This window comes from Esox lucius, chromosome 10, assembly GCF_011004845.1.
Source record: "Esox lucius isolate fEsoLuc1 chromosome 10, fEsoLuc1.pri, whole genome shotgun sequence".
In the NCBI taxonomy this organism is placed as follows: Eukaryota; Metazoa; Chordata; class Actinopteri; order Esociformes; family Esocidae; genus Esox; species Esox lucius.
The window spans coordinates 28,528,648-28,556,436 of NC_047578.1; the positions used below are offsets into that span (position 1 = coordinate 28,528,648).

Below are 27,789 nucleotides of genomic sequence, written 5' to 3' on the forward strand. Positions count from 1 at the left end.
AAACGGTCTACAAGAGTTAATGCAACAAAAATAAGTTCAGAACCGGGTGCACATTCACTCAGGAATATCACAACATTCTAGAAATTTAGGTACGTATACATCTATTTTTACATTGGCTAATTTGGGCAATAATGTAGTTATTTTATAATAATAATCATTAGAGCTAGGTTCAACATCAAATGTATTTACTAGAAAATTAAACAAAAGACCATGCAAGCCTATATGGAAAATAAATATATTTTTGCAATGCAAAATGTATGTAGAATGTATGATGAATATATGTCAAATACATTTAACTTAATTCAAAATACATTTCTGGTATCAAAATGTATTTCACCTTTTCTGAAATGTATTTAAAAATGTATACATACATTTATCTTTATACAAAATACATTTCAGGTATCAAAATGTATTTCACCTTTTATTCTGAAATGTATTTAAAAATGTATAAATACATTTAACTTTATTCAAAATAAATTTCAGCTTTAATTCCGAAGTGTATTTGAAAATGTATAAATACATTTCAGTTTTGTCCAAATGTATTTTACCGTCAACAATGCTCTCATTACAATTGCAATGTATTATAGAAAATACATTACAAAATGTATTTTGAAGCCCATATTCAAATTTTTCAGGTCCTGTGAAAGTAAAAAGATGAAATGTAACTACCGACGTATTGATTATATGACATTTAGGTGTTGAAAAACATTTTATAGATGTGTACATTACAGTCCAAAAATACATTTCATCAAATATAAATACAAATATACTCTAACATACTTTGTAATACCACTACTTGCCTCACTTAGTAACCTAAACCTGTTTGGAGTAATGCTTAGTGTGCCTGGCTGTGAAACATATGGTTGCAGGTTCAAAACACCACCTGGCTGGTTGTTTGATTTGTTTAGACATGCATTAAATACATTTTTTACAAATATATTTAAGCAGCCAATTTCAAAAATGTTTACATATATCATAGCCTTTCCATGAACAGCTTTTCCAACGCAATCTGTGGAGAGAAGTTTAAGAATTGTATAAACTAGGCTAAATTAGGCAGGTTGTACTTTTCTTCAAAATTAAATGCTGACATAACAGAATGCATGGTTTTGTACTGTAATGGCATAGATTTTAATGGAAGTCAATGAGGCATTTTTGGCCAGGGAGGTGAGTATATGTAGGTGTCCAGAGTGAAAAAATAGTAATGCAATCAAATCAATTTTGTTGCTAATCTTTGACATATCCAAGACTCTAATCACCACCACAGCCCTATCCCCCTACTATGTATTAAATGGAAAATAATATTTTTTGGGGGGGGGGGGGGTTCTTTTGTAATAAATAATGAAATAATTCAAATAATTAATCTGGGATTTATGGTTAAAATCCTGAAAATGATTGAATGTTTGATAGTTTTGAGTAAGTTTGAAGGTGTTTAACTGATTTATGAAAAAAAGGAGAAATAAATATTGATGTATAATGATTTAATAGCAGTTTTTTGTGCATGTACATTGTGCGTGTACCATCACGGTGATACATTTAATCAGTGTTAAGAGCACAACATATATGACGGACTGTCTAAGTGTCTGCTGTTTCCGGTTGACACTCGTTTCAGCAGTGTACATCTAGCATTATGTTATTGGTAGTCTGAATTAATTGGCTTGCTCATACTTTAACCGTGTTGCCACATGGAATAATTGTTTCAACCCTATAGAACCTGTAATTATGGATAAAAAAATCTATGGTTAATCAGATCATTTAAGTCATTTTGAGTTCTGTAGAACAAATAATCATACAATATATTTTTCAATTTAATACAATAACAATCTGTAATAGTATACCATCAGTCAGTAGCTCAAAATTAAATACACTGTTGTCTGTGATTCAAATGAACAAGCTAATTTGTAGGGAAACACTGAGAATATTAATAAATACCATGGTCAATTTACACGTGTGCTTCGATAACGCCACCTGACATCCCATTCTGAAAAATAAATGTATTCTAAATATATTTTTGAATAAATTTGGAAAATATATTTCCGAACACATTTGGAAAATATATTCCCTGAATATATTCGGTAAATATATGTCAATTTTTTAAATTGACGCTTAAATATATTTGTAAAAAACGTATTTAATGTATGTCTAAACATATGGGACATCCGGCCAGGTGGTGTTTCAAACCAGCAACCTCATATTTCACAGGAAGGAGTGCTAACCACTACTCCAAAGAGGATTAGATAGACAACAGAGGAAGTAGTGGTAATACCATGTTTACCTCAGTATGTTAGACTATATTTGTGACTAAGATTAAATGTACACTCACCTAAAGGATTATTAGGAACACCATACTAATACTGTGTTTGACCCCCTTTCGCCTTCAGAACTGCCTTAATTCTACGTGGCATTGATTCAACAAGGTGCTGAAAGCATTCTTTAGAAATGTTGGCCCATATTGACAGGATAGCATCTTGCAGTTGATGGAGATTTGTGGGATGCACATCCAGGGCACGAAGCTCCTGTTCCACCATATCCCAACGATGCTCTATTAGGTTGAGATCTGGTGACTGTGGGGGCCATTTCAGTACAGTGAACTCATTGTCATGTTCAAGAAACCAATTTGAAATGATTCGAGCTTTGTGACATGGTGCATTATCCTGCTGGAAGTAGCCATCAGAGGATGGGTACATGGTGGTCATAAAGGGATGGACATGGTCAGAAACAATGCTCAGGTAGGCCGTGGCATTTAAACAATGCCCAATTGGCACTAAGGGGCCTAAAGTGTGCCAAGAAAACATCCCCCACACCATTACACCACCACCACCAGCCTGCACAGTGGTAACAAGGCATGATGGATCCATGTTCTCATTCTTTTTACCCCAAATTCTGACTCTACCATCTGAATGTCTCAACAGAAATCGAGACTCATCAGACCAGGCAACATTCTTCCAGTCTTCAACTGTCCAATTTTGGTGAGCTCGTGCAAATTGTAGCCTCTTTTTCCTATTTGTAGTGGAGATGAGTGGTACCCGGTGGGGTCTTCTGCTGTTGTAGCCCATCCGCCTCAAGGTTGTGGGTGTTGTGGCTTCACAAATGCTTTGCTGCATACCTCGGTTGCTCTTCTATCAGCTTGAAGCAGTCGGCCCATTCTCCTCTGACCTCTAGCATCAACAAGGCATTTTCGCCCACAGGACTGCCACATACTGGATGTTTTTCCCTTTTCACACCATTCTTTGTAAACCCTAGAAATGATTGTGCGGGAAAATACCAGTAACTGAGCAGATTGTGAAATACTCAGACCGGCCCGTCTGGCACCAACAACCATGCCACGCTCCAAATTGCTTAAATCACCTTTCTTTCCCATTCTGACATTCAGTTTGGAGTTCAGGAGATTGTCTTGACCAGGACCACACTCCTAAATGCATTGAGGCAACTGCCATGTGATTGGTTGATTAGATAATTGCATTAATGAGAAATTGAACAGGTGTTCCTTATAATCCTTTAGGTGAGTGTACTTTTTTCTTTCATTTGTGAATTACATTTATACAATAACTATCAATAAAGGCGATGATAACTAACTTTCGTTAGATCGTGGAATCTACCAGAAAAAAATTATAAATGGGTTAGGGTTGTTGCTCTCAATAGATATGAACTTAAGTCTGTAACCACTACACCACTGCATTACTCCTTTCAGCAGTCGCTAGACTCCATTGAGGATTGTGTTAAATTGACTAACGTTTCTGACCAAGTCTTACTATAATGTAGATATTAACGGTTTTGGCCAGCAAAGTTTTCGTCTATATGGAATAATTCATTATGCTTCACTTACAGTGCCAATAAACTGTGGAAAGATCTCAGTAGGTTTGTAATAGACAATGTTTATTCTGGTTTTGTATAGGAATGTGATTTTTGGATTTAATTTTGAAGAGAAATATTTCTTGATTAATCTCATAATAATTTTTATATCCACAAATGTAAATTCACTAACACCCAACCAAATTTAACTGGTCTTAAAAGTGAAATTGAGTCATATATTAAGTTGATATCCTCATCCCAAAACAAAAAAGCTCTTAAAATGTTCAAATTGTGCACCTTATACAAAATATTTCTGGAAGTATAAGCCCCCTTGCTTTCCTTTGTCTTATTCTGTACTTTCTTACTGTGTCTCTATTTTGCTTCCCTGGCAATTTTATTTAATATACATATTTTTGTCTTTGTTTTCTTTTATTCTTTTATTACTAGTATGTTTGTATTATTTATTTTCCGTTTCAGTCATCAAAATTATAATAATAAAAAAAAAACTATGGAAGCATATAGTTAACTTTTGAAATTTCATGGATTGGTATGCACATTCGCTGTCAATAATAAAATGTTAATGAAAAGCCATTTGGCATTTCATTTTCTAAGTCATGCCCCGCTTTGTGGTTAACAAAATTCTAATGTTAATTCAAATGTGAAAAGTGAGAAACAGCGTCATCCTTTGCTATTGATTTTCTACGCTCTAACGCAGTTTTCCTAACTAAATGAAAATGCGATTGCATCTGCATTTTCGTTTTCTACCGCACTATCAGTCATTCTCTGAAGGCGGGACACTCTTTAACGTGCCAACCGAAAATAGTAGGCTACAATAATAGATGTGTAGATGAGTACAATGCGGTACAATGTCAACAGGACAACTGCCATTAATGTTGGATTTTGCAGATCGTATTGAAAGCAATTTGAATTATTGGTCAGATGCTCATGACATAATATAAATGCTAAATGAAAATGTAGCGGAATTCTCTGCGATCGCTAATAATGATATTGACCCGTTGGTTTTTTTTATAGAGGAGCTCTTGACAGCCTCACGCGCTTCTCCCCATGGGAAGACAAACTCTGGAATATGGACTGTCAAAGCGGTCACAATCCTCGGCTTAAGACGCTGTACAGCATTACGTAATGAACTGAACAACTAGACAATTACGGCGCTTTTTACAAAGCGGCCAGACGACACGTGTGAGATGACATTACTGAATCACACGCTTTGGCAGACGGAATCCATATGGAAAAAAAAAATGTTTGCAATGCAAAATGTATGTAGAATGTATGAGGAATATATGTCGAATACATTTAACTTAATTAAAATTATATTTCAGTTTTGTCCAAATGCATTTCACCGTCAACAATGCTCTCTTTACAATTGTAATGTATTATAAAACATACATTCGACGTATTGATTATATCACATTTAGGTGTTGAAACACATTTTATAGATACATTACCAAAATACACTCACCTAAAGGATTATTAGGAACACCTGTTCAATTTCTCATTAATGCAATTATCTAATCAACCAATCACATGGCAGTTGCCTCAATGCATTTAGGGGTGTGGTCCTGGTCAAGACAATCTCCTGAACTCCAAACTGAATGTCAGAATGGGAAAGAAAGGTGATTTAAGCAATTTGGAGCGTGGCATGGTTGTTGGTGCCAGACGGGCCGGTCTGAGTATTTCACAATCTGCTCAGTTACTGGTATTTTCCCGCACAATCATTTCTAGGGTTTACAAAGAATGGTGTGAAAAGGGAAAAACATCCAGTATGCAGCAGTCCTGTGGGCGAAAATGCCTTGTTGATGCTAGAGGTCAGAGGAGAATGGGCCGACTGATTCAGCAACTTTGACTGAAATAACCACTCGTTACAACCGAGGTATGCAGGAAAGCATTTGTGAAGCCACAACACCCACAACCTTGAGGCGGATGGGCTACAACAGCAGAAGACCCCACCGGGTACCACTCATCTCCACTACAAATAGGAAAAAGAGGCTACAATTTGCACGAGCTCACCAAAATTGGACAGTTGAAGACTGGAAGAATGTTGCCTGGTCTGATGAGTCTTGATTTCTGTTGAGACATTCAGATGGTAGAGTCAGAATTTGACGTAAACAGAATGAGAACATGGATCCATCATGCCTTGTTACCACTGTGCAGGCTGGTGGTGGTGGTGTAATGGTGTGGGGGATGTTTTCTTGGCACACTTTAGGCCCCTTAGTGCCAATTGGGCATTGTTTAAATGCCACGGCCTACCTGAGCATTGTTTCTGACCATGTCCATCCCTTTATGACCACCATGTACCCATCCTCTGATGGCTACTTCCAGCAGGATAATGCACCATGTCACAAAGCTCGAATCATTTCAAATTGGTTTCTTGAACATGACAATGAGTTCACTGTACTGAAATGGCCCCCACAGTCACCAGATCTCAACCTAATAGAGCATCGTTGGGATATGGTGGAACGGGAGCTTCGTGCCCTGGATGTGCATCCCACAAATCTCCATCAACTGCAAGATGCTATCCTATCAATATGGGCCAACATTTCTAAAGAATGCTTTCAGCACCTTGTTGAGTCAATGCCATGTAGAATTAAGGCAGTTCTGAAAGCGAAAGGGGGTCAAACACAGTATTAGTATGGTGTTCCTAATAATCCTTTAGGTGAGTGTATGTTGTTTTGCCATGAAATAAAAAAATACGTTCTTATGCCATTAAATGAAATAGCTTTGGCAGACTCGCTAGCAATTGCTAAATTCTTATGACCAGTTCCATCCATCCATCCATAATCTTCCGCTTATCCGGGGCCGGGTCACGGGCGCAGCAGTCTAAGCAGGGATGCCCAGACTTCCCTCTCCCCAGACACTTCCTCTAGCTCTTCCGGGGGGACACCGAGGCGTTCCCAGGCCAGCCGGTGGGACACCGAGGCGTTCCCAGGAAGGCGTTCCGGAGGCATCCGAAACAGATGCCCAAGCCACCTCAGCTGACCCCTCTCGATGTGGAGGAGCAGCGGCTCTACTCTGAGCTCCTCCCGGGTGACCGAGCTTCTCACCCTATCTCTAAGGGATCGCCCAGCCACCCTGCGGAGAAAGCTCATTTCGGCCGCCTGTATCCGGGATCTTGTCCTTTCGGTCATGACCCAAAGCTCATGACCATAGGTGAGAGTAGGAACGTAGATTGACCGGTAAATCGAGAGCTTTGCCTTGCGACTCAGCTCTTTCTTCACCACGACAGACCGATACATCGACTGCATTACTGCAGAAGCTGCACCGATCCGTCTGTCAATCTCCCGTTCCATCCTTCCCTCACTCGTGAACAAGACCCCTAGATACTTAAACTCCTCCACTTGAGGCAGGCACTCTCCACCAACCTGAAGTGGGCAAGCCACCCTTTTCCGACTGAGGACCATGGCCTCGGATTTGGAGGTACTGATTTTCATCCCCACCGCTTCACACTCGGCTGCAAACCGTCCCAGTGCATGCTGAAGGTCCTGGTTAGAAGGGGCCAACACGACAACATCATCCGCAAAGAGCAGAGACGAAATTGTGTGGTCCCAAAACCTGACACCCTCCGGCCCCTGGCTGCGCCTAGAAATTCTGTCCATAAAAATTATGAACAGAACCGGCGACAAAGGGCAGCCCTGCCGGAGTCCAACATGCACTGGGAACAAGTCTGACTTACTGCCGGCAATGCGGACCAAGCTCCTGCTTCGGTCGTACAGGGACCTGACAGCCCTTAGCAAAGGACCCAGGACCCCATATTCCCGAAGCACTCTCCACAGGATGCCGCGAGGGACACAGTCGAATGCCTTCTCCAAATCCACAAAACACATGTGGATTGGTTGGGCAAACTCCCATGAACCCTCCAAAACCCCGTAGAGGGTATAGAGCTGGTCCAGTGTTCCACGGCCCGGACGAAAACCACACTGTTCCTCCTGAATCCGAGGTTCTACTATTGGCCGTATTCTCCTCTCCAGAACCCTGGCATAGACTTTCCCGGGGAGGCTGAGAAGTGTGATCCCCCTATAGTTGGAACACACCCTCCAGTCCCCCTTCTCAAAAAGAGGCACCACCACTCCGGTCTGCCATCCCAGAGGCACTGTCCCCGACCGCCACGCGATGTTGCACAGGTGTGTCAACCAAGACAGCCCCACAACATCCAAAGACTTGAGGTACTCAGGGCGGATCTCATCCACCCCCGGTGCCTTGCCACCGAGGAGTTTCTTGACCACCTCTGTGACTTCAGCCCGGGTGATGGACGAGTCCACCTCTGAGCCCTCATCCTCTGCTTCCTCAATGGAAGACATGTCAGCGGGATTGAGGAGATCCTCGAAGTACTCCTTCCACCACCCGACGACATCCCCAGTTGAGGTCAACAGCTGCCCACCTCTACTGTAAACAGCGTTGGTAGGGCACTGTTTCCCTCTCCTGAGGCACCGGACGGTTTGCCAGAATCTCTTCGAGGCCAGCCGATAGTCCTTCTCCATGGACTCACCGAACTCCTCCCAGGCCCGAGTTTTTGCCTCCACAACCACCCGGGCTGCAGCCCGCTTGGCCTGTTGGTACCCGTTAGCTGCTTCAGGAGTCCCACAAGCCAACCAGGCCTGATAGGACTCCTTCTTCAGCTTGACGGAATCCCTTACTTCCGGTGTCCACCACCGGGTTCGGGGATTGCCGCCTAGACAGTCACCGGAGAACTTACGGCCACAGCTCCGAGCGGCCGCTTCGACAATGACGGTGGAGAACATGGTCCACTCGGACTCAATATCTCCAGCCTCCCTCGGGATCCAGTTGAAGCTCTGCTGGAGGTGGGAGTTAAAGATCTCTCTGACAGGAGACTCGGCCAGACATTCTCAGCAGACCCTTACAGTACGCTTGGGCCAGCCGAGTCTGTCCAGCTTCCTCCCCCGCCATCGGATCCAACTCACCACCAGGTGGTGATCAGTTGACAGCTCCGCCCCTCTCTTCACCCGAGTGTCCAAGACATACGGCCGCAGGTCAGATGAGACGACACCAAAGTCGATCATCGACCTGCGGCCTAGGGTGTCCTTGTGCCGCGTGCACTGATGGACACCCTTATGCTTGAACATGGTGTACGTTATGGACAAACTGTGACTAGCACAGAAGTCCAATAACTGAACACCACTCGGGTTCAGATCAGGGGGGCCGTTCCTCCCAATCACTTCCCCTCCAGGTGTCACTGTCGTTGCCCACGTGGGCGTTGAAGTCCCCCAGTAGAACGATAGAGTCCCCAGTCGGAGCACTTTCCAGCACCCCTCCCAGAGACTCCAAGAAGGTCGGGTACTCTGCACTGCCGTTCGGCCCGTAGGCACAAACAACAGTGAGAGACCTATCCCCGACCCGTAGGCGCAGGGAAACAACCCTCTCGTTCACCGGGGTAAACTCCAACACATGGCGGCAGAGCTGGGGAGCTATAAGCAAACCCACACCAGCCCGCTACCTCTTACCATGGGCAACTCCAGAGTGGTGAAGAGTCCATCTTCTCTCAAGGAGTGTGGTTCCAGAGCCCAAGCCATGTGTAGAGGTGATCCCGACTACCTCTAATCGGAACCACTTAACCTAACGCACGATCTCAGGCTCCTTCCCCGCCAGCGAGGTGACGTTCCACGTCCCTAGAGCTAGTTTCTGTGTCCAGAGATCGGGTTGTCTAGGCCCCTGCCTTCGACTGCCGCCCGATCCTCTTCGCACCGGCCCCTTATGGTCCCTCCTGTGGGTGGTGAGCCCACGGGAAGGCGGCCCTACGTCGCCGTTCGGGCTGAGCCCGGCCGGGCCCCATGGGGAAAGGCCTGGCCACCAGGCGCTCGCATACGAGCCCGAACCCCGGGCCTGGCTCCAGGGTGGGGTCCCGGCTGCGCCATACCGGGCGACCAGTTATCAAAGAAAATAGTATTTTAGTATTTTCATAGAAAATGTCCTTATTATTCCAAATAAAATGTTTATGTGGCAAAAAATTATGCTTGTATATACAGGCCCAAGCAAGAAGTACCTGTTTATGAAAGATAAGGCAGCAGGAATTGTATCTATTCTATAGTTGCATAAAAGTAAGAACTCAAGAAAGACATGCTGGGCAATTCAGTTCCAAATAGAGGCAGGGTTTTTTAGATAGTGCTTGATCCAATTTACCTTAAAAGTGTTGTTTAAGGTGCTGAAATCTAGGAAATTAAGTCATCCGTTGGTCTACATGTAGGGAAATGGCAGCATAAGTAAGTCTATAAATACCCTCTGCTTTGGATAACAAGGTTCTGCCCCTGAAGCTTTTTCTAAGTTTTCCCTATAATAAGAATGAAATTCAAAGATTATGTAGTTTTCTGACTCTTGGTTACAGAATTAGCCAAGTATGTCCAGAACTCAGCAGCCAGAATTCTTTCTGGCACCAACTCAATAGAGTACATACCAATTCTCATTAAACTACACTGGCTACCTGTCCAACACTGCATTAACTTCAAAACACTCCTCCTGACATACAAAGCCCTCCACAACCTGGCTCCCTCCTACCTCATGGACCTTCTCCTAATCTGTCCCCTCCCGCTCCCTCCGCTCCTCCTCTGCCGGTCTCCTGGTAACCCCCGAATTCCGTCTCTACTCAATGGGTGCCCGGGCCTTCAGCTGCTCGGCCCCCAGGCTCTGGAACTCACTCCCCCCACACATACACTATGCAGACACAGTCAACACATTCAAAAAACTTCTCAAAACCCACCTCTTTCAGGTTGCAAATAACCTCTAGCTCTTAACTCTTCCTCAGTCCTGACACAATCATTAATATATCCTTTTTCTATCTCCTTTTTCTATACCTTTTGACACAGGTTTCACATCCTCTTCCCACCCTTCCCATATTCTCTCTCCTTTTAACATGGTTCTCGGATATCAGTTTTAAATGTTTTAATGCACTAAATCTTATGTTTTTGTCTGGTACTTCACTGTTTCTAGGCCCGTTCCACATGTAAGATGTCCTTGAGTGTCTTGAAAGGCGTCCCCCAAATAAAATCTATTATTATTAAAACCTGAGATGAGTCTTTTAGGAAAAGCTTAGTGTCATCTGCTAATTGACTAATAATTGACTAATAAAATCTGAATAATCAAGGATATTATAGTGGGGAGAACAAGTATATGATACACTGTTGATTTTGCAGGTTTTCCCACTTAAAAAGCATGTAGAAGTCTGTAATTTTTATCATAGGTACTCTTCAACTGTGAGTGACGGAATCTAAAACAAAAATCCAGAAAATCATATTGTATGATTTTCAAGTAATTAATTAGATATTTTTTTGCATGACATAAGTATTTCATACATCAGAAAAGCAGAACTTAATATTTGGTACAGAAACCTTTGTTTGCAATTACAGAGATCATACATTTCCTGTAGTTCTTGACCAGGTTTGCACACACTGCAGCAGGGATTTTGGCCCACTCCTCCATACAGACCTTCTCCAGATCCTTCAGGTTTCGGGGCTGTCGCTGAGCAATACAGACTTTCAGCTCCCTCCAAAGATTTTCTATTGGGTTCAGGTCTGGAGACTGGCTAGGCCACTCCAGGACCTTGAGATCCTTCTCACGGAGCCACTCCTTAGTTGCCCTGGCTGTGTGTTTTGTGTCGTTGTCATGCTGGAAGACCCAGCCACGACCCATCTTCAGTGCTCTCACTGAGGGAAGGAGGTTGTTGGCCAAGATCTCGCGATACATGGCCCCATCCATCCTCCCCTCAATAGGGTGCAGTCGTCCTGTCCCCTTTACAGAAAAGCATCCCCAAAGAATGATGTTTCCAATCCATGACGGCGTAGTGTGTTGTTTTTCTTTGAGACTGTGATCCCAGCTCTCTTCAGGGCATTGACCAGGTCCTGCTGTGTAGTTCTGGACTGATCCCTCACCTTCCTCATGATCATTGAGGCTCCACCAGGTGAGATCTTGCATGGAGCCCCAGACCGAGGGAGATTGACCTTCATCTTGAACTTCTTCCATTTTCTAATAATTGCACCAACAGTTGTTGCCTTCTCATAAGCTGCTTGCTTATTGTCCTGTATCCCATCCTAGCCTTGTGCAGGTCTACAATTTTATCCCTGATGTCCTTACACAGCTCTCTGGTTGTGGCCATTGTGGAGAGGTTGGAGTTTGTTTGATTGAGTGTGTGGACAGCTGTCTTTTATACAGGTAACAAGTTCAAACAGGTGCAGTTAATACAGGTAATGAGTGGAGAACAGGAGGGATTCATAAAGAAAAACTAACAGGTCTGTGAGAGCCGGAATTCTTACTGGTTGGTAGGTGATCAAATACTTATGTCATCCATAAAATGCTAATTAATTATTTAAAAATCATACAATGTGATTTTCTGGATTTTCTATTCCGTCTCTCACAGTTGAAGTGTACAGTTACAGACCTCTACATGCTTTGTAAGTAGGAAAACCTGCAAAATCGGCAGTGTATCAAATACTTGTTCTCCCCACTGCATTTTCTGAGAATAATCTGTACCATTGCTGGAATGTATGATGTACTTTCTATTGCTTTTGTTTTTCATTGGTCTTACTGTTTAATATACATTTTTGTTGAGACTTAGTCTCAAAAGGAGGGAATGTGCTAGAAATTTAGAAAGTTGTTATTCTATAGTACAATGAAATCATTTGGTTATTCTAAGTATAATCCAGTAATTTAGTAAGGCCATTGTATGTTTCGGCTCTGCTCACGTACAGCATTTACCTACAACAGACAGATAGCTATAGCTTTGACTAAACTCTTCAAGGGCTGTAGACATCTTATCTTGGTAAGCTGAAGTTCGCAGAGCAGCAGGTGAGACATGTAGACTAACCATGTTAGATTCCGCCTCTCACAGTTGAAGTGTACCTATGATAAAAATTACAGACCTCTACATGCTTTGTAAGTAGGAAAACCTGCAAAATCGGCAGTGTATCGAATACTTGTTCTCCTCACTGTATATGATGGGGATCCTTACCCGGGTATCATACAAGATGTTGGCTCTGAGAGTTGTGCTTTGGTTAAAACCATGAGTTGTGTTGGCAAAAACAGTTTTTTTCTGGCCAATGAGAGATGATATGGTCTGGTATCGGCAAGGATATGTTCTTAGATTGGTCCCAGAGCCTCAACCAGTTACAAATAGGCATATGATGTTGGATTCTGCAGTTCGGGTATAAATATGTGCTGTCCAATGTGTTAAATATGTAGTTCCAATGTGTTACCTTTTAAACAGATGTCATTTCAATCTATATAAATCTATTGTTCAATTGTCATTCTTAGTTTTGCTTCTTTGTTAACTTTTTAAATAGTAAGTCAGACCTTTGCAATTGCTTTTTATCTAAACAATAGAAAAATATTACATGCAAAGGAATATTCTAATGTACATTGAATGTACCTGAAAATACATCAGAGCATCTGGAATGTTCATGAGTGATCAGTATGATCATAGATCAGTGTTGCTGGTTGAAGAGCCGGCAAAACTGTTTGTGAGTCTGGAACTGCATGCCCTGATGCTCCGATAGCGCTACCAGGCAGCAGCAGTATGAACATTTTCAAAGCCTGGTAGAAAAGTTAAAAAAATGTTAGTATTGTAATTATAAAATGAGTTGGTTATTGTAAAATGTTTTTTTTGTTTTAACTAAATAGTGCACTTTAATTTATTTCTGGTCTCATTAAACCTGTGTGTTTTTCACCTATTTTCATCAGTCCTGTAAGACACAGCAAGGACCATGGCCACGCTCAGTGGCAAACCTGGGCTCAGGTATAGTGTGTCCGACTGGGACACCAGAAACAAGCAGATGTCTGATACAGCTGAACAATGGCGACACATCTCACATGAGACACGCCAAGATGGGAGGGGTTTATGCATTGAGACAACCTGCAAGGTAAAAATGTGACCATGTAATTAACTAATTTTTGTATCCTGGACCTGCACAGAGCCTAGTGTTTGGTTAATATCATAAACTGGATGGACTTTTGTCCAGAACACATGTAATATCTATTTTACTGTATTTCTTCCTGTCGCGACCCTGTCTTCATGTCGCCTTAAGTCTCTAATTGTTCTTTCTCCATCACAATCTCAGACCAGCTGGGATGAGATTAACAGCTCTCGAAGGCTCAGTGACCGAATCTGGGACATATCACGCTGGAGAGAGACTTTAGAATCCTGCGCAAAAGAGGTGGACAAAGAGAAGGATGCATTAACTCGGGTGAATTTGCAATTACATTTCAGATCATTAGTATTACTCTGCAGCAGTACACTTTTGAAATAATTAAAGTGAGGAAACCACTATTATGCTGCATTCTAAAGGCTCTGGCTTTGTAACGAGCTGGTCTGATTTCCAAATTACAACCTATGGCCTACATAGTACACTACCTTTGACAAAAAACAAATAGACAGACCCCATGTGATATTCTTTTTTTTAACTGTATCTAAGGGAAAAGAAGAGACAGAACGGGCCCTAGCAGCCACCATGGTTTCCCTCGAGGTTGCAGTGGAATGCCTGACCCTGAGAGAAGGTCGCTGTGGCAACGAGCTTGTCAACGACCCAGTAGAGGCTCAGCTAAAAAAGGAAGTGAAACTGATCGATGGATTGCAGCAGATGCTACAGCAACGCATCGACAAGGCCTTCGAGCAGCTATGGTGAGAAAGCATTAAGGTGCAAGATTTGTCCAGCTGAGGCTTGGGTGTATATGTGGGTAGGGGTTATAGATTTGTCCAGTTGAGGGTTGTGTGTGTATGTTGGGAGTGGTCTATAGTCCGTTTGGTTCCAGGGGGCATATTCATAAGTCCTACTGCTATAGGAAAGAAACTGTTCACGCAAAAATATAGAAAAAATACACATAACAATGTAAAATAGCCGCAATTCTAAAGGGTGTGGAATGGAGAATATGAACAATATGGTTAGGAGTATTGAATATTATAAATATAATATAGTTGTAATATGCCTATGAATGGTACATAAGAATATTGTAATGTACATTGAATGTACATAGAAAAGCATCAGAGCATTTGGAGTGTTCATGTGATCAATATGATCCTAGGTCAGCGTTGCTGGTTGAGAAGCCTTATGTCCTGAGAAAAAAAAAATATTGTCTGGAAGTGCGTGCCCTGATGCTCCGGTAGCGTCTACCAGAAGACAGCATTGTGAACAAACCATAGCCTGGGTGGCTGTTTTCTTTGATGTTCAACGCTTTCCTCAGGCATCATGGGTGGTAGATGCCTTGCACAGAGGGGAGATGGCAGCCAATGATGCGCGCCGCAGACTTTACCACCGTCTGGAGGGCATTGCAATCAGCAGCAGAGCAGCTGCTTTAGCAGGTAGTAATGCACCCTGAGAGGATGCTCTCAGTGGTGCACCTGTAGAATTTGGTGAGTTTTTTTGCAGGCATGCCAAACTTCTTGAGTCTCCTCAGGAACTATAGTTACTTTTGGGCAGTTTTCCCTGCAGAGTCTGCTTGCCTGGATCCAGTGAGGTCATCTTTGTTGAACACACAGAGGAACTTGAAGTCAGGGACTCTCTACACTTCAACATCATCAATCTGCCGTTTGCTGAAGTCCACAATCATCTCTTTAGTTTTACAGACATTGAGAGAGAGGTTGTTGTCTTGGCCCCAGGTAGCCAGGTTTTCTGCCTCCCCTCTGTAAGTGGTCTCATCATTGTTGGAGATGCGACCCAGGATGGTTGTGTTGTGCGTAAACATAAGGATGACGTTGGAGCTGTGTGTGGCCACGCAGTAATGCGTGAACAGGGAGTACAGAAGGCGACTGAATACGCAGCCCTGGTGGGCTTTGGTGCTCAGTGTCAGTGCAGAGGAGGTGAGGTTGCCCATTCTCACCACCTGGGGTCTGCTTGTCAGGAAGTCCAGAATCCAATTGCAAAGAGAGGTCTTAAGTCCCAGGGTCCTAAGCTTAGGAACAAGCTTTGTGGCACGGTAGTGTTGAATGCTGAGCTGTAGTCCACGAACAGCATCCTTACTTATGTGTTGCCTTTTTCCAGGTGGGAGAGGGCATCAGAGTGTCATCAGTGCAATGGCATTGTCTGTAGATTTATTGGGGTGGTATGCGAATTGAAAGGGGTCCAAGGTGTCAGGAAGGGTGGGACAGATGTGGGTTCTGACCAGCCGCTCGAAGCACTTCATGATGATGGATGTCAGTGCTACAGGGCGGTAGTCATTCAGGCAGGTGATGGAAGGTTTTTACGGTACAGGGACAATGATAGTCTGTTTGAAGCATGTGGTGACTGCAGACAGAGTCAGCTGGTTGGCGCACCCCAGAGAACACGGCCTGGAATGCCATCTGGCCCTGGTGACTTCCGAGGGTTCCCTCTTTTAAAAGCTATCCTCACATCAGCCATGGCTAGGGACAGAGTGCAGGCATCCTGGACCTCAGCAAGCCTTCCAGAAGGAATGTTGTTGGTTGCCTCAAACAGTGCATAGTAGGCATTGCTGTTTCTCCCTTTATAGTCTGTAATGTGTTTCAGTCCACACCACATGCATCTCGGATCAGAGCTGTGGTAGTTAGACTGCAATTAATCCCTGTAATCTCTTTTGGCATCTCTGATGGTCTTCCGTAGGTCACATCTGGACCTCCTCCAAGCTTCCAGGTCCCCGGAACTGTAGGCAAAGGGCCTTGCTCTTAGCATAGTACGGACATTACCATTAACCCAGGGCTTTTGGTTGGGGAAACATTTACCCTCAGGACAACATCATCAATGCACTTGGAAAACGCACTTGGAGGTCTTTGATGGAGTGGGGGGATTTAGGCTTGTAGTTGGTAATCTGTTGGAGGCCTCTCCAAACAGAAGCAGGGTTGTTGGCTGAAAACTGTTGTTTTAATTTCTCTCCATACAGGCACTTGGCTTCCTTCACAGCCTTACCAAAGCTGTATTTAGCCTCTCTGAACCTGTCTCTGTCCCCACTCCTGAAAGCCTCCTTTTCATCCAGACTATTAATGGCAAACCTAAATGTCTCAATCAGTGCATTCCAGACACACACACAGAGTCTCTGTTGTCTCCCTGACTTAAATTTAGTTCTCCAATGACCCAAATGAAACATAAATAATAAGAAATAATCTAATACATTTAGATGTTTTCTCATAAATTGCCACCACTTTGGGTCCTGACCCATAAGTTTAACAACCAGAGTCCATTGGGGTCCTAGTGAACTTTAGAGAGAATAGGGTGACACACTTTGAACAAAAGAGTAGCAGTGCATATCATTGGCTGTTCTCAGTACTTATCATTGACCATTCTTTACAGTCTTCTTCAGGAAGCACGGCAACAGCTGACCCAAGATCTTCAGAACAAGATTGAGGCCCAGGACATTGACCTGTCCTGCTTGTCACTCAATGTGACATCACCTGACATCTCCTTGAAGCCCAACCCCCTGTGCATACCTATAGGGTGAGCTGGTTTAAGGGTTAGAAAATCAATCTAAATGAATACTGTACTGCATGTAATTCAGAGCAGGACATCTGCATCTAGGTTTGGCAACAAGGCTTCGCCCTCCGCATATTTTTTTTCTGAGGTAATATTCTGTGCCAGGTTATAAATAATACAATTACTAGCCTAAACTACAAATTGATGTCACATATTAGTACATAATAAATCGAATGACAGTAATAATTGCAGGATTGTTGTTCTTTCTTAAAATAATTTGATAATGTTTATAAGGTCTCCTTTTTCATACAACCCCATTTCCAAAAAGTTGGGACGCTGTGTAAAATTTAAATAAAAACAGAATGTAATGATGTGCAAATCATTTAAACCTTATTTTCAATAGAAAATAGTACAGAGACAACATCAAATGTTGAAACTGAGAAATTGTATTGATTCTTTAAAAATATATGCCCATTTTGAATTTGATGCCAGCAACACATTTAAACAAAAGCTGTGACAGGTGGCAAAAAAGACTGTAAAAGTTGTGTAATGCTAATAGAAAAAGCTGGTGGAACATCCCACAACTAATTAGGTTAATTGGCACCAGGTCAGTAACAGATTAGGTATAAAAAGTGCATCCCAGAGAGGATTCGTTTTTTGGAAGTAAAGATGGGGAGGTGTTCACCACTCTGTGACAGACTGCGCGGGCAAATAGTGCAACATTTTCAGAATCGTTTTTCAACATCACTTGCAAAGAGTTTGGGGATCTCATCATCTTTGGTACATTATATCATTAAAATATTCAGAGAATCTGGGGGGGGGGGGGATCTCTGTATGCAAGGGACAAGGCCAAAAACCAATACTGGATGGCCTTGATCTTTGGGCCCTCAGGCGCCACTGCATTAAAATCAGACATTATTCTATGGTGGAAGTCATTGCATGGGCTCAGAAACACCTACAAAACTACAGTCTGTGAACACAGTTTGTCGCTGCATCCACAAATGCAAGTTAGAACTCTGCCATGCAAAGAAGAAACCATATATAAACAAGATCCAGAACCACTGCCGCCTTCTCTGGGCCCAAACTCATTTAAGGCAAAGTGGAAAATTGTCCTGTGTTCTGACTAATCAAAATGTGAAATTCATTTTGGGAATAATGGACGCCTTGTCCTCTGGGCTAAAGAGGAGAGAACCATCTTGCTTGTTATCAGCGCGCAGTTCAAAAGCCAGCATCAGTGATGGTATGGGGGTGCATTAGTGCACATGGCATGGGTGACTTGCGCGTCTGTGACGGCACCATTAATGTTTCACAATATAGAAACATTTTGGAGCAACATATGCTGCCATCCAGACAATCAACTATCAGTTGATAAACAACTGCTTGCTGAGGTTAAGGTTAGGTTTAAAATAAGGTTTAGGGCAAGGGTTTAGGTTAGTGATGGAATAAAGGTTAGGGTTAGGATACAGGTAAGGGGTTAGGGTTAGTACATAGTTAAAATGTTACAGACATTCAGTAAACAATCTGTAGAGCATCTAAAGGCACACTTTTGAAACTCTCAAAATAAAGTGTCACCTGGGAAACATTTCACTTTCAGAGCTACAGCAACTGGTCTCCTCATTTCCCAAACACTAACAAAGTATTGTTAAAAGAAGACGTGATGCAGCACAGTGTTAAACCTGCCCCTGCCCCTGCCCCTTTTTTTAAATGTATTGCTGGCATCAAATTCAAAATAGGCATATATTTTCCAAAAACAATAACATTTCTCAGAGTCAACATTTGATATATTGTCTTTGTACTATTTTCAGTTAAATATAGGGATTAAATGATCTCCACATTCTGTTCCAATTTGCATTTTACACAGTGTCAAACGTTTTTGGGAAACAGGGATTGTACATTGAGGTAGATGCAAATCCTAAGAGGTGAGTTTATTATGTAGCTGTTGCATAATTATTTTATGAAATCAATGGTGGAAGGTATTTGTTGTGTTACAAAAAGCAATATTAGTGTTTTGGCTACCTGAACTTGTACTAACAAAACAGGTGCGTTGCAATTTTTTAATCGTCATCACAGTTTAATGTTTACCCCATTTCAACAGGGTATTATTCTCTTAATAATGGGAGTTGAGGCATGCTTTAATGGTTTTGGGACGGGATGCCACGCGCAGAGCTATAGGACAATGATGGATTAAATAACAAAACCTGGACAGGCAAAAAACAACAAAATGACAGGAACACAGGCCAGCCATGACAGCAGGCAAGACACACAATAACTCGACAAGGGCTGAACACTAATGGGCAGACTAAATAGGGAGCTAACAAGGGAAATTACAAACAGGAGAAAGCTATTGGAACAAAACAGGACAGGCTACGTTGAGAAACATAAGGCACAAATCAAACAGAACAAAACAGAACGTCACACATGCAGTCAAGGAATTTGTTCAACATTAAAGTAAGTTGATCAGTACATTTTCCTTATTTCTTGCCTTTTCTAATCTGGCACATGCCTTCAGTGGTGTTTGTAGCATATTCTAAACAGCATACTATAGGCCCAGCAGTTCACAAACCAAGGCTATAATAGACATGACACACAACAACGCATTTATTATTCCAAAACTACAGCTCATGATTGGAAACTATCTCCGAACTATCAAGCAGTCCATTTTGAATTTGTGAAATCTGTCAAGATTTGGTTATCTTCTCTATAGTTTTGATTGTCTATCACAGCAGTTCGATTCTACATTTTAATAGGCAGTAATTTGAATAGAACTATTTAAAATATCAAGAGCACCACATTCTTTCATCACGTTCTTTAACCACTGTATTTGTAACTTTGCATTTGCAGCTCCACTACCCCTCAGCAGTGGGAGCAGTTCAGCCAAAACAATGTGGCCCGAGCTCAGGAGGACATTCAGGCATCACTTCAACTAAGGGAGGACATGAGGGTCACCAGGGCACAGGTGTGACAGAAGACCTGGGAGAGGGAGAGAGGACTGTAGCGTCACATTGGTTGCGTCCCATATATCACTCTATAAGCTATCTGGTGCAATATTTTACACCAGAGGACAATGGGATCTGATTTCACAGGGCTCTATATTATGCATTGTATTATGGTTCTGTGAAAAATATTGTTAATAGGTGAGTGTATAACTGTGTATATGAGTTGAGGATGCATGTCATAACTGTCTATGTGTTGACATCACTCAGTTGCAGAATGAGCTGGAGGCTCAGCGTATCGCCACAGAGTTTGCCATCCGTAAACGCACTCACCAACTGGAGCAGGCATGCAATGAGATGAATTGGCAGCTGAAAAGCGTGAGTCTAAGCAACCTTCCTCCTCTTCTTCTGTGTAAACAATAGTATGCCTAACCTGAAAGTAGATTCTTGATGCAGTTAAGCAAATTACTAATAAATGTTCCGTTCAACTGATACTGACTAAATTGCTTTGGTTTAGACTTTTTTGTCACGGCCTTCCCTTTCAGGTATGACATATGGGCTCCTACACAACTGGAAAACATACAATCAAATCACGCCTTTCAGCATTGTGTTTGATCCAGTAAATGTTTTTTTTGTTATTATAAAAATGTCTGCACACACTAAAGTCAGGTCCGTGGTAAGACAGTGAATGCCATTGTTAAGTTCATTGTAAGACAAGAATTCAACCAACTCATTGCTGGAGAACATCTCACCCACGCAAAACCGTACTGTATATCTAAAATGTCAGATTCTTGTGAAGTCTATGTAAAGCATAAGAAATATAATAAGCTTTAAACTTATAATAAAACCTTTTACCACTTGCATTTTTGGCAGTTAAAGTCAAATAGTATCTTAGAGCAATATCTTTCTCCATATAGGCCTCATATCTCTGCAGCAACGGTCAACTTGTCTTTCATTACTAGCAATATCTGCACTCTGAATTTCTCTTCTGCGGTGAGAATGCAGTCAGTTGTTTTGGACTTGTCTGACCCAATCTTGTACTTTCTTGGGTGAGTTGTTTCAGAATTGTACTCTTTAGTCACTGTGTCCTTCTGAATTTGCTTTCATCAAAGAATCCTATTTTTGTAGCAATTACAGCCTTGCAGACCTCTGGATTCTAGTTGTCAGTTTGTTAAAGTAATCTGAAGAGATTTCACCCTATGCTTCCTGCAGCACATCCCACAAGTTGTATTGGCTTGATGGGCATGTCTTATGTACCATACGGTCAAGCTACTCCCACAACAGCTCAATAGGGTTGAGATCCGGTGACTATGCTGGCTACATCATTACAGACAGAGTACCAGCTGACTGCTTTGTCCCTAAATAGTTCTTGCATAGTTTGGAGCTTTGCTTTGGGTCATTGTCCTGTTGTAGGTCCAGTCCAGAGGGTAAGGTATGGTGTTGCAAAATGGAGTGATAGCCTTCCATCTTCAAGATCCCTTTTGTCTTGTACAAATCTCCCACTTTACCACCACCAAAGCACCCCCCAACCATCACATTGCCTCCACCATACTTGACAGATGGCATCAATCACTCTGTTCTTTGTGAACACCTCAAACTTGAATTTGTCCATAAGATTTGTCCATAACACTTTATTCCAGTCTTCCTCTGTCCAATGTCTGTTTTCTTTTGCCCATTTTAATCTTTTATTTTTATTGGCCAGTCTGAGATATGGCTTTATCTTTGCAACTCTACCTAGAAGGCCAGCATCCTAGAGTCGCCTCTTCAGCGTTGACGTTGTGATTAGTGTTTTGCTGGTACTATTTAATGAAGCTGCCAGTTGAGAACCAGTGAGCCGTCTGTTTCTCAAACTAGACACTCTAATGTATTTGTTCTGTTGCACAGTTGTGCGCCAGGGCCTCCCACTCATCCTTTTATTATGGTTAGAGCCAGTTTGCACTGTTCTGTGAAGGAAGTAGATTTAGATTAGATTAAATTAGATTCAACTATATTGTCATTGAACAGTATGAGTACAGTACAATGAAATGCAGTTAGCATCTAACCAGAAGTGCAAATAGAAGAGTGCAGGAAATGTACAAGTATTAAGTAAAGTGTATGTTACAAGTAGAATGTATAAATGTGCAGTGAAGGCAAATACTATGCAAATTGCAATTCTAAATGAGCAATGAAGGCAAATAGGGGATGGCAGAAAAAGCCAATGAATATATGTATGTGCAACTGGGAATGAATAGTTGTGCGATGAGGCAAATGCAAGTACAAATGGCAAATCTGACTGTAGCAAGATGGAGGTAAAAGGTAGTCTGTGTAACTCAAATGCAGGGATAGCAGCAATGAGTTCCCGAGGTAGACATGTGCATGTAACAACCAAGAGAGAAAAAAAAGCAAGTACAATGGCAATTCTAAATGGCAATTCTGAAGGTGCAAGTGGCATGTGCAACTGAAATGCAGGGATAGCAGTAATGAAGTTCCCGAGGTAGACAAGTAGTACAAGGGAGTAGTGCAACAAGGTCCCTGAGAGGCAGTATTAAGCGGTGGGTGAGTGGGTATAGTTAGTGATGGGTCACAGCAGGGTTACAGTAGATGGGAAGAAGCAGTTCCTAAGCCTGCTGGTGTGGGAATGAAGAGACTGGTACCGCTTACCTGATGGTAGGAGGGAAAATAATTTATAGGTTTGAAGTCCTGGGTGTTTGGAATCCTGGATGCGAAGGATCAATGATGACACCGCTTGTGCTAAAGGTCTACAATGGCTGGGAGCTGGGCACCAGTGATGTGCTGGGTGGTTTTCACCACCCGTTGTAGGGACTTCTGGTCCGCACCACACTGTGGGACAGTTCGTCAAAATGCTCTCAAATGTGCAGCAGTAGAAGTTCACGAGGATCTTGGAAAACAGGTGGGCCTTCAAAAAGTAGAGGCAGTGCTGTCTTTTTGACAAGGGTTGAGGTGTTGAGGGTCCAGGAGAGGTCCTCAGAGATGTGAACACCCAGGACTTTGACACTGGACACACGCTGCTCCTCAGTGCCATTAGTGAGAACTGGGGTGTGATTGCAGCCTTTAGACTTCTTATAATCCAAAATCAGCTCCTTGGTCTTCTTTGTGTTGAGGGCCAGGTTGTTGTCAGCGCACCATGTCCCCAGGCACTTGACCTCCTCTCTGTAGGCTGACTCGTCATTGTCACTGATCAGGCCTACCACCATGGTGTCATCTGCAAACTTGACAATGGTAAACTGTTTACAGGAACGCAGTCGTGGGTGAAGAGGTAGTACAGTAGGGGGCTCAGAACACAGCCTTGTGTGTTCAGGATCAGGGTGGAGGATGTGAAGTTGTCTAACCTGACAGACTGGGTTCTGTTGATTAGGAAGTCCAATGTCCAGTTGCAAAGAGAGTGGCTGATCCCCAGGTCATGGAATTTGTTGTCAGCCTAAAGGGGATGACCATGTTGAATGCTGAGCTAAAGTCTATGAAAAGCATTCTCACATAGCTGTTGGTTTTGTCCAGGTGGGTCAGAGCAGAGTGTAAAACTGTAGAAATGGTCTCTGTAGACCTGATCGTCCAGTAGGCAGACCGGTAGAGATCCGGGGGGGAGGCAGGACTTAAGGTAGGCCAGAACTAGTTTTCAAAGCACTTCATGATCGTGAGGGTGAGAGTGACAGGTCGGAATTCAATCAGGCTAGACGCAGTTGACTGCTCCAGCACTGGCTCAGTGGTTGGGGTCTTGAAGGACATTGAAACAACTAGTAGGTTACAGTGTTATGGTGTATTGCCCCCAAAGATTGTAATTTATTTTTGATTGGCTGCTTACTTGTGTCTTTCAGACTCAGGATGAAATCTTAAATATGGAGAATGACATACGGAGTCTGGAGGATGACTTGCAAGCTAAGATGGCTCCCCTAAAGCTTGTCCACACCCGACTGGAGAATAGGATCAAGAGGCCTGGAGTGGACCTCTGCAGGGATGAGGTATCTGTACTGGTCCCTTTTGAGATTTTACTTGTTGTTTGTCTATAATCTCCTCAATCGGTTTTGTGTTCTATATTACGGTTTGAATCAGCATTGGCATACTTGGGCACAAGAGACTATAAAGTGGTGGGTGATACTCCCTCAAACATAATAATGTCAGAAATGTTTGTTATTCCTGAAAATATGGAGTTTTGTAGAGTGAGTATTACAGCGAACTACATGCCATCAGCAACCCTTGATCAAAACACCTTGCTGTGGTAATGCCTGTGCCAGGTTCTTATGCAAATTCATGATGTACAGTACTTCAGTCCTTTTTTCCATGCAGAGATGGATTGAATTTCAGAGTTAACATAACAGCCTGGAGGCTTTGAGGAGATCCAGATATGACCTGCGTAAGGCTATCAGGGATGGGAAAAGAGAATACAGGGATAAGTTGGGAGTCTAACTACTACAGTTTTGAACCCAGATGCATGTGGGGAGGACTGCAACATATCGCAGAATACAATGGGAGAAATAGCAATAATGTTTATCCCGCCGCCTTGCTCCCTGACGTGCTCAACACCTTCTATGCTTGGTTTGAGGTGACCAACACAATTCCTTTAGTTAGGCATGCTTAGGACCAGGACGACTACACTCTGTCCCTAACCACGGCTGACGTGAGGAAAGTTTTTAAAAAAGTGAACCCTTGAAAGTTACCAGGGCCAAATGGCATTCCAGGCCGTGATCTCAGAGGGTGCACTGACCAACTAGTGGGAGTTTTCATCTCCATATTCAACCTCTCCCTGTCTCTGTCTGTATTCCCATCCTGCTTCAAACAGACCACCATCATCTCTGTACGGAACAACTACGACCCTGTAGCACTGACATCCATCATCATGAAAAGCTTTGAGTGGCTGGTTTGAACTCACATCTGCTCCACTCTTCCTGTTACCTTGGACCCCTTTCAATTGCATACCACCCCAAAAGATCTCTGAAAGATGCCAGCGCCCTGACGACACACACTGCCCTCTCCCACCTGGAAAAAGGCAACACATACATGAGGATGTTGTTCGTAGCCTACAGCTCTGCATTCAACACTATTGAGCACACCAATAGTTCCTAAGCTCAGGACCCCGGGACTTGACACTTCCCTTTGCAATTAGTTCCTTGACTTCATGACGGGCAGACCCCAGGTGGTTAGAATGGGCAACCTCACCTCCTGCACTGACCATGAGCATATTTTTGCTGCGTACATATATATTTTCTTCTTAATTCACACTACATAGTTGTAGGGTGCCATGCCACCATTCATAAGCTTATTACACTCATATGTATCTACAATATTAAATAATTCTACCATTGCTGGTAGTTTACACTGTTTCTTATATTACTGCCATATCTATAATGTTCAATAATACTACCCAGATTGCTGCTAATGTACAGTACTCTTTTTTTAAATTTCTGCTAGTATACAATGTTATGTATATAGTTGCTTTATTAAATTTTTTGTCTGGCTATATTTTTGCTTATATATTATTCTTAACTCTCACAACGTAGTTGTCGGGTGCCATGTCACAAGAATTTCATTGTGCAGGATGACGCTGTGTTGTTCGATGCATTTGACAAATAAACCTTGAAACTTGTGCTTTCTAACCAGGTTCAGTTTGGCCTTGTGGAAGAAGCCAAACAGTTAGAGGCCACCATTCTGGCACTGAAACAGAAACTTGCACAAGCTCGGTCTGTAATTATGAATCAATGTCTCACTTATTTCTGGTAAAAAGTATATATCTACTTATTTCTGCCTACAGTATATATCTACTCTCCCTATTGAAGGTCATTACCCTCCTTCTACCTCTTCCCCCAGGTACTCCCTCCAAGCCCTTCAGTTACACCAGGCCCATATGGGGGAGGATCTGTCCCAGAAGCAAGATGCCCTCTTTCTGGAACAGCGCAACCTGGAAACCCGCAGCCGCCTAAATTCTGCTCCCTTTACTGATTTGTCTTCGGGAGTCATTGTTCCCCTGACTAACTCCAGTGGGAGACACAACCTGGAGCTGACCTAGACACCCCCACCCCCTATCCAAACACAGACACACACACATACATACAACCGTACTTGTACACTGAGGCCTTAGAATCCAAACTCTTCTCTCTGCGCTACTTATGCCTGGCAATCAAACTAATCATTCTGACAGTTTAATTTTTTTGTACATTTTAGTCATTTAGCAGACACCTTTAAGTGACTTAGAGTAAGTACAGGGACATATTCCCTGGAGCAACATATTGTTTGGTACAGTGCCTTGCCCAGGGACACAACGATAATTGGCCCAGTTAGAATTCGAATAAGCTACCTTCTAATTATAAGCCCCCATAAGTTATTTCACGTGATTGCTCTGGGAGCCAGTCGGGCAAAACATTGTTAAAGCATAGTGGGCTAACACAGGTAATTCTATGGAGCTAGTGCACGAGCTGGTCAAATTTTCTTCTTTTACAGCCCATGAATGTTTACAGTAAACTCACAAAACATGAAAAACAAAGGTATACAAACAAACTGCAAGTTTTTGGCACTTGTGACCCATATACAGCACCCACTGCTTTATTTACATCGTTAAAAACAGTGACATCCCTGCCGGAGCTGAACTTTGGGGATGGGTAAATATACCTTGTGGAGAATCCATCCCCTTACACTGCTGCCAAAATGAAAGCATACAAAAGTACAAATAGTTGTCTGTACATTCAATCAGGGTGTGTCAATAATGCAATTGTTTGAGAGGTGAAGGAGAAATTGTTCATTGTCAAAGTAAAGTTGAGTGCTACTTTACATAAATTACCATTGGTCCTATGGGTGGTCAGTGTAGCGTAGTGCAGCCAGTATAACACAGAACCTTGTGACAAATAACTCAGTGATAATAAACACGTTTTCCCAATGTCAGGTTAACCATTCCTACTGTGACCCACCATTGACAGCCTGGGTTGCTGTGGAGGTTAGATTGGTGCAATTTTCTCATGTATTAACTTAGTTATTAATTTAGCTAATGTTTAACAAGAGAGGTTTAGCTAGCCTCACTAACGTTAGCTAGGCCATTGGAGTTTGTTGCCTCGGTGCAGATGAAAACAGACCATGTCATTCACATTTACAATGAATACATGTAGATATGACAACAAATACATTATACACCGATCAGCCGTAACATTATGACCACTGACAGGTAAAGTGAATAACACTGATAATCTAGCTATCATGGCACTTGTCAGTGGGTGGTATATATTAGGCATCAAGTGAACATTCCATCCTTAAAGTTGATGTGTTAGAAGCAGGAGAAATTGGCAAGCATAAGGATGGCTAGACGACTGGTTCAGAGCATCTCCAAAACTGCAACCCTTGTGGGGTGTTCCCGGTCTGCAGTGGTCAGTACCAATAAAAAGTGGTCCAAGGAAGGAAAAGCGGTGAACTGGTGACAGGATCATTGGTGATCAAGGCTCACTTGTGCACGTGGGGAGCAAAGGCTAGCCCATGTGGTCTGATCCAACAGACGAGTACTGTAGCTCAAATTGCTGAAAAAGTTAATGCTGTTACTGATAGAAAGGTGTCAGAGCACACAGTGCATCGCAGTTTGTTGCATATGGGGCTGTGTAGCCGCAGACGAGTCAGGGTGCCCATGCTGACCCGTGTCCACTGGTGAAAGCACCTACAATGGGCACGTGAGCATCAGAACTGGAACACGGAGCAATGGAAGAAGGTGGCCTGGTCTGATGAAT

General features: G+C 42.7%; 1 protein-coding gene across 2 annotated transcripts; it reads left to right on the plus strand.

Annotated features, from left to right (window-relative positions):
- tekt2 (tektin 2 (testicular)) lies at positions 1-27,397 on the plus strand. Of its 2 annotated transcripts, none has more exons than XM_010866797.3 (10): positions 1-89; positions 13,489-13,667; positions 13,866-13,991; positions 14,220-14,425; positions 17,043-17,186; positions 20,004-20,118; positions 20,366-20,473; positions 23,908-24,051; positions 25,688-25,803; positions 25,895-27,397. In XM_010866797.3, the coding sequence occupies exons 2-10, from the start codon at positions 13,512-13,514 to the stop codon at positions 26,091-26,093; spliced, it is 1,314 nt and encodes a 437-aa protein (XP_010865099.2). In that variant the 5' UTR covers positions 1-89; positions 13,489-13,511; the 3' UTR covers positions 26,094-27,397. The 2 variants fall into 2 exon arrangements, with proteins under 2 accessions (XP_010865099.2, XP_010865100.2); XM_010866798.3 differs by having other exon boundaries at positions 25,688-25,767.
- Positions 27,398-27,789: the final 392 nt, after the last annotated feature.

Excerpts from the sequence above, each read along its gene's own strand:
- tekt2 (XM_010866797.3), top strand. The coding sequence starts at position 13,512 with ATGGCCACGCTCAGTGGCAAACCTGGGCTCAGGTATAGTGTGTCCGAC. Across the intron at positions 20,119-20,365 it reads TGAGGGTCACCAGGGCACAG|TTGCAGAATGAGCTGGAGGC; the intron begins GTGTGACAGAAG and ends GACATCACTCAG. Across the intron at positions 20,474-23,907 it reads TGAATTGGCAGCTGAAAAGC|ACTCAGGATGAAATCTTAAA; the intron begins GTGAGTCTAAGC and ends TGTGTCTTTCAG.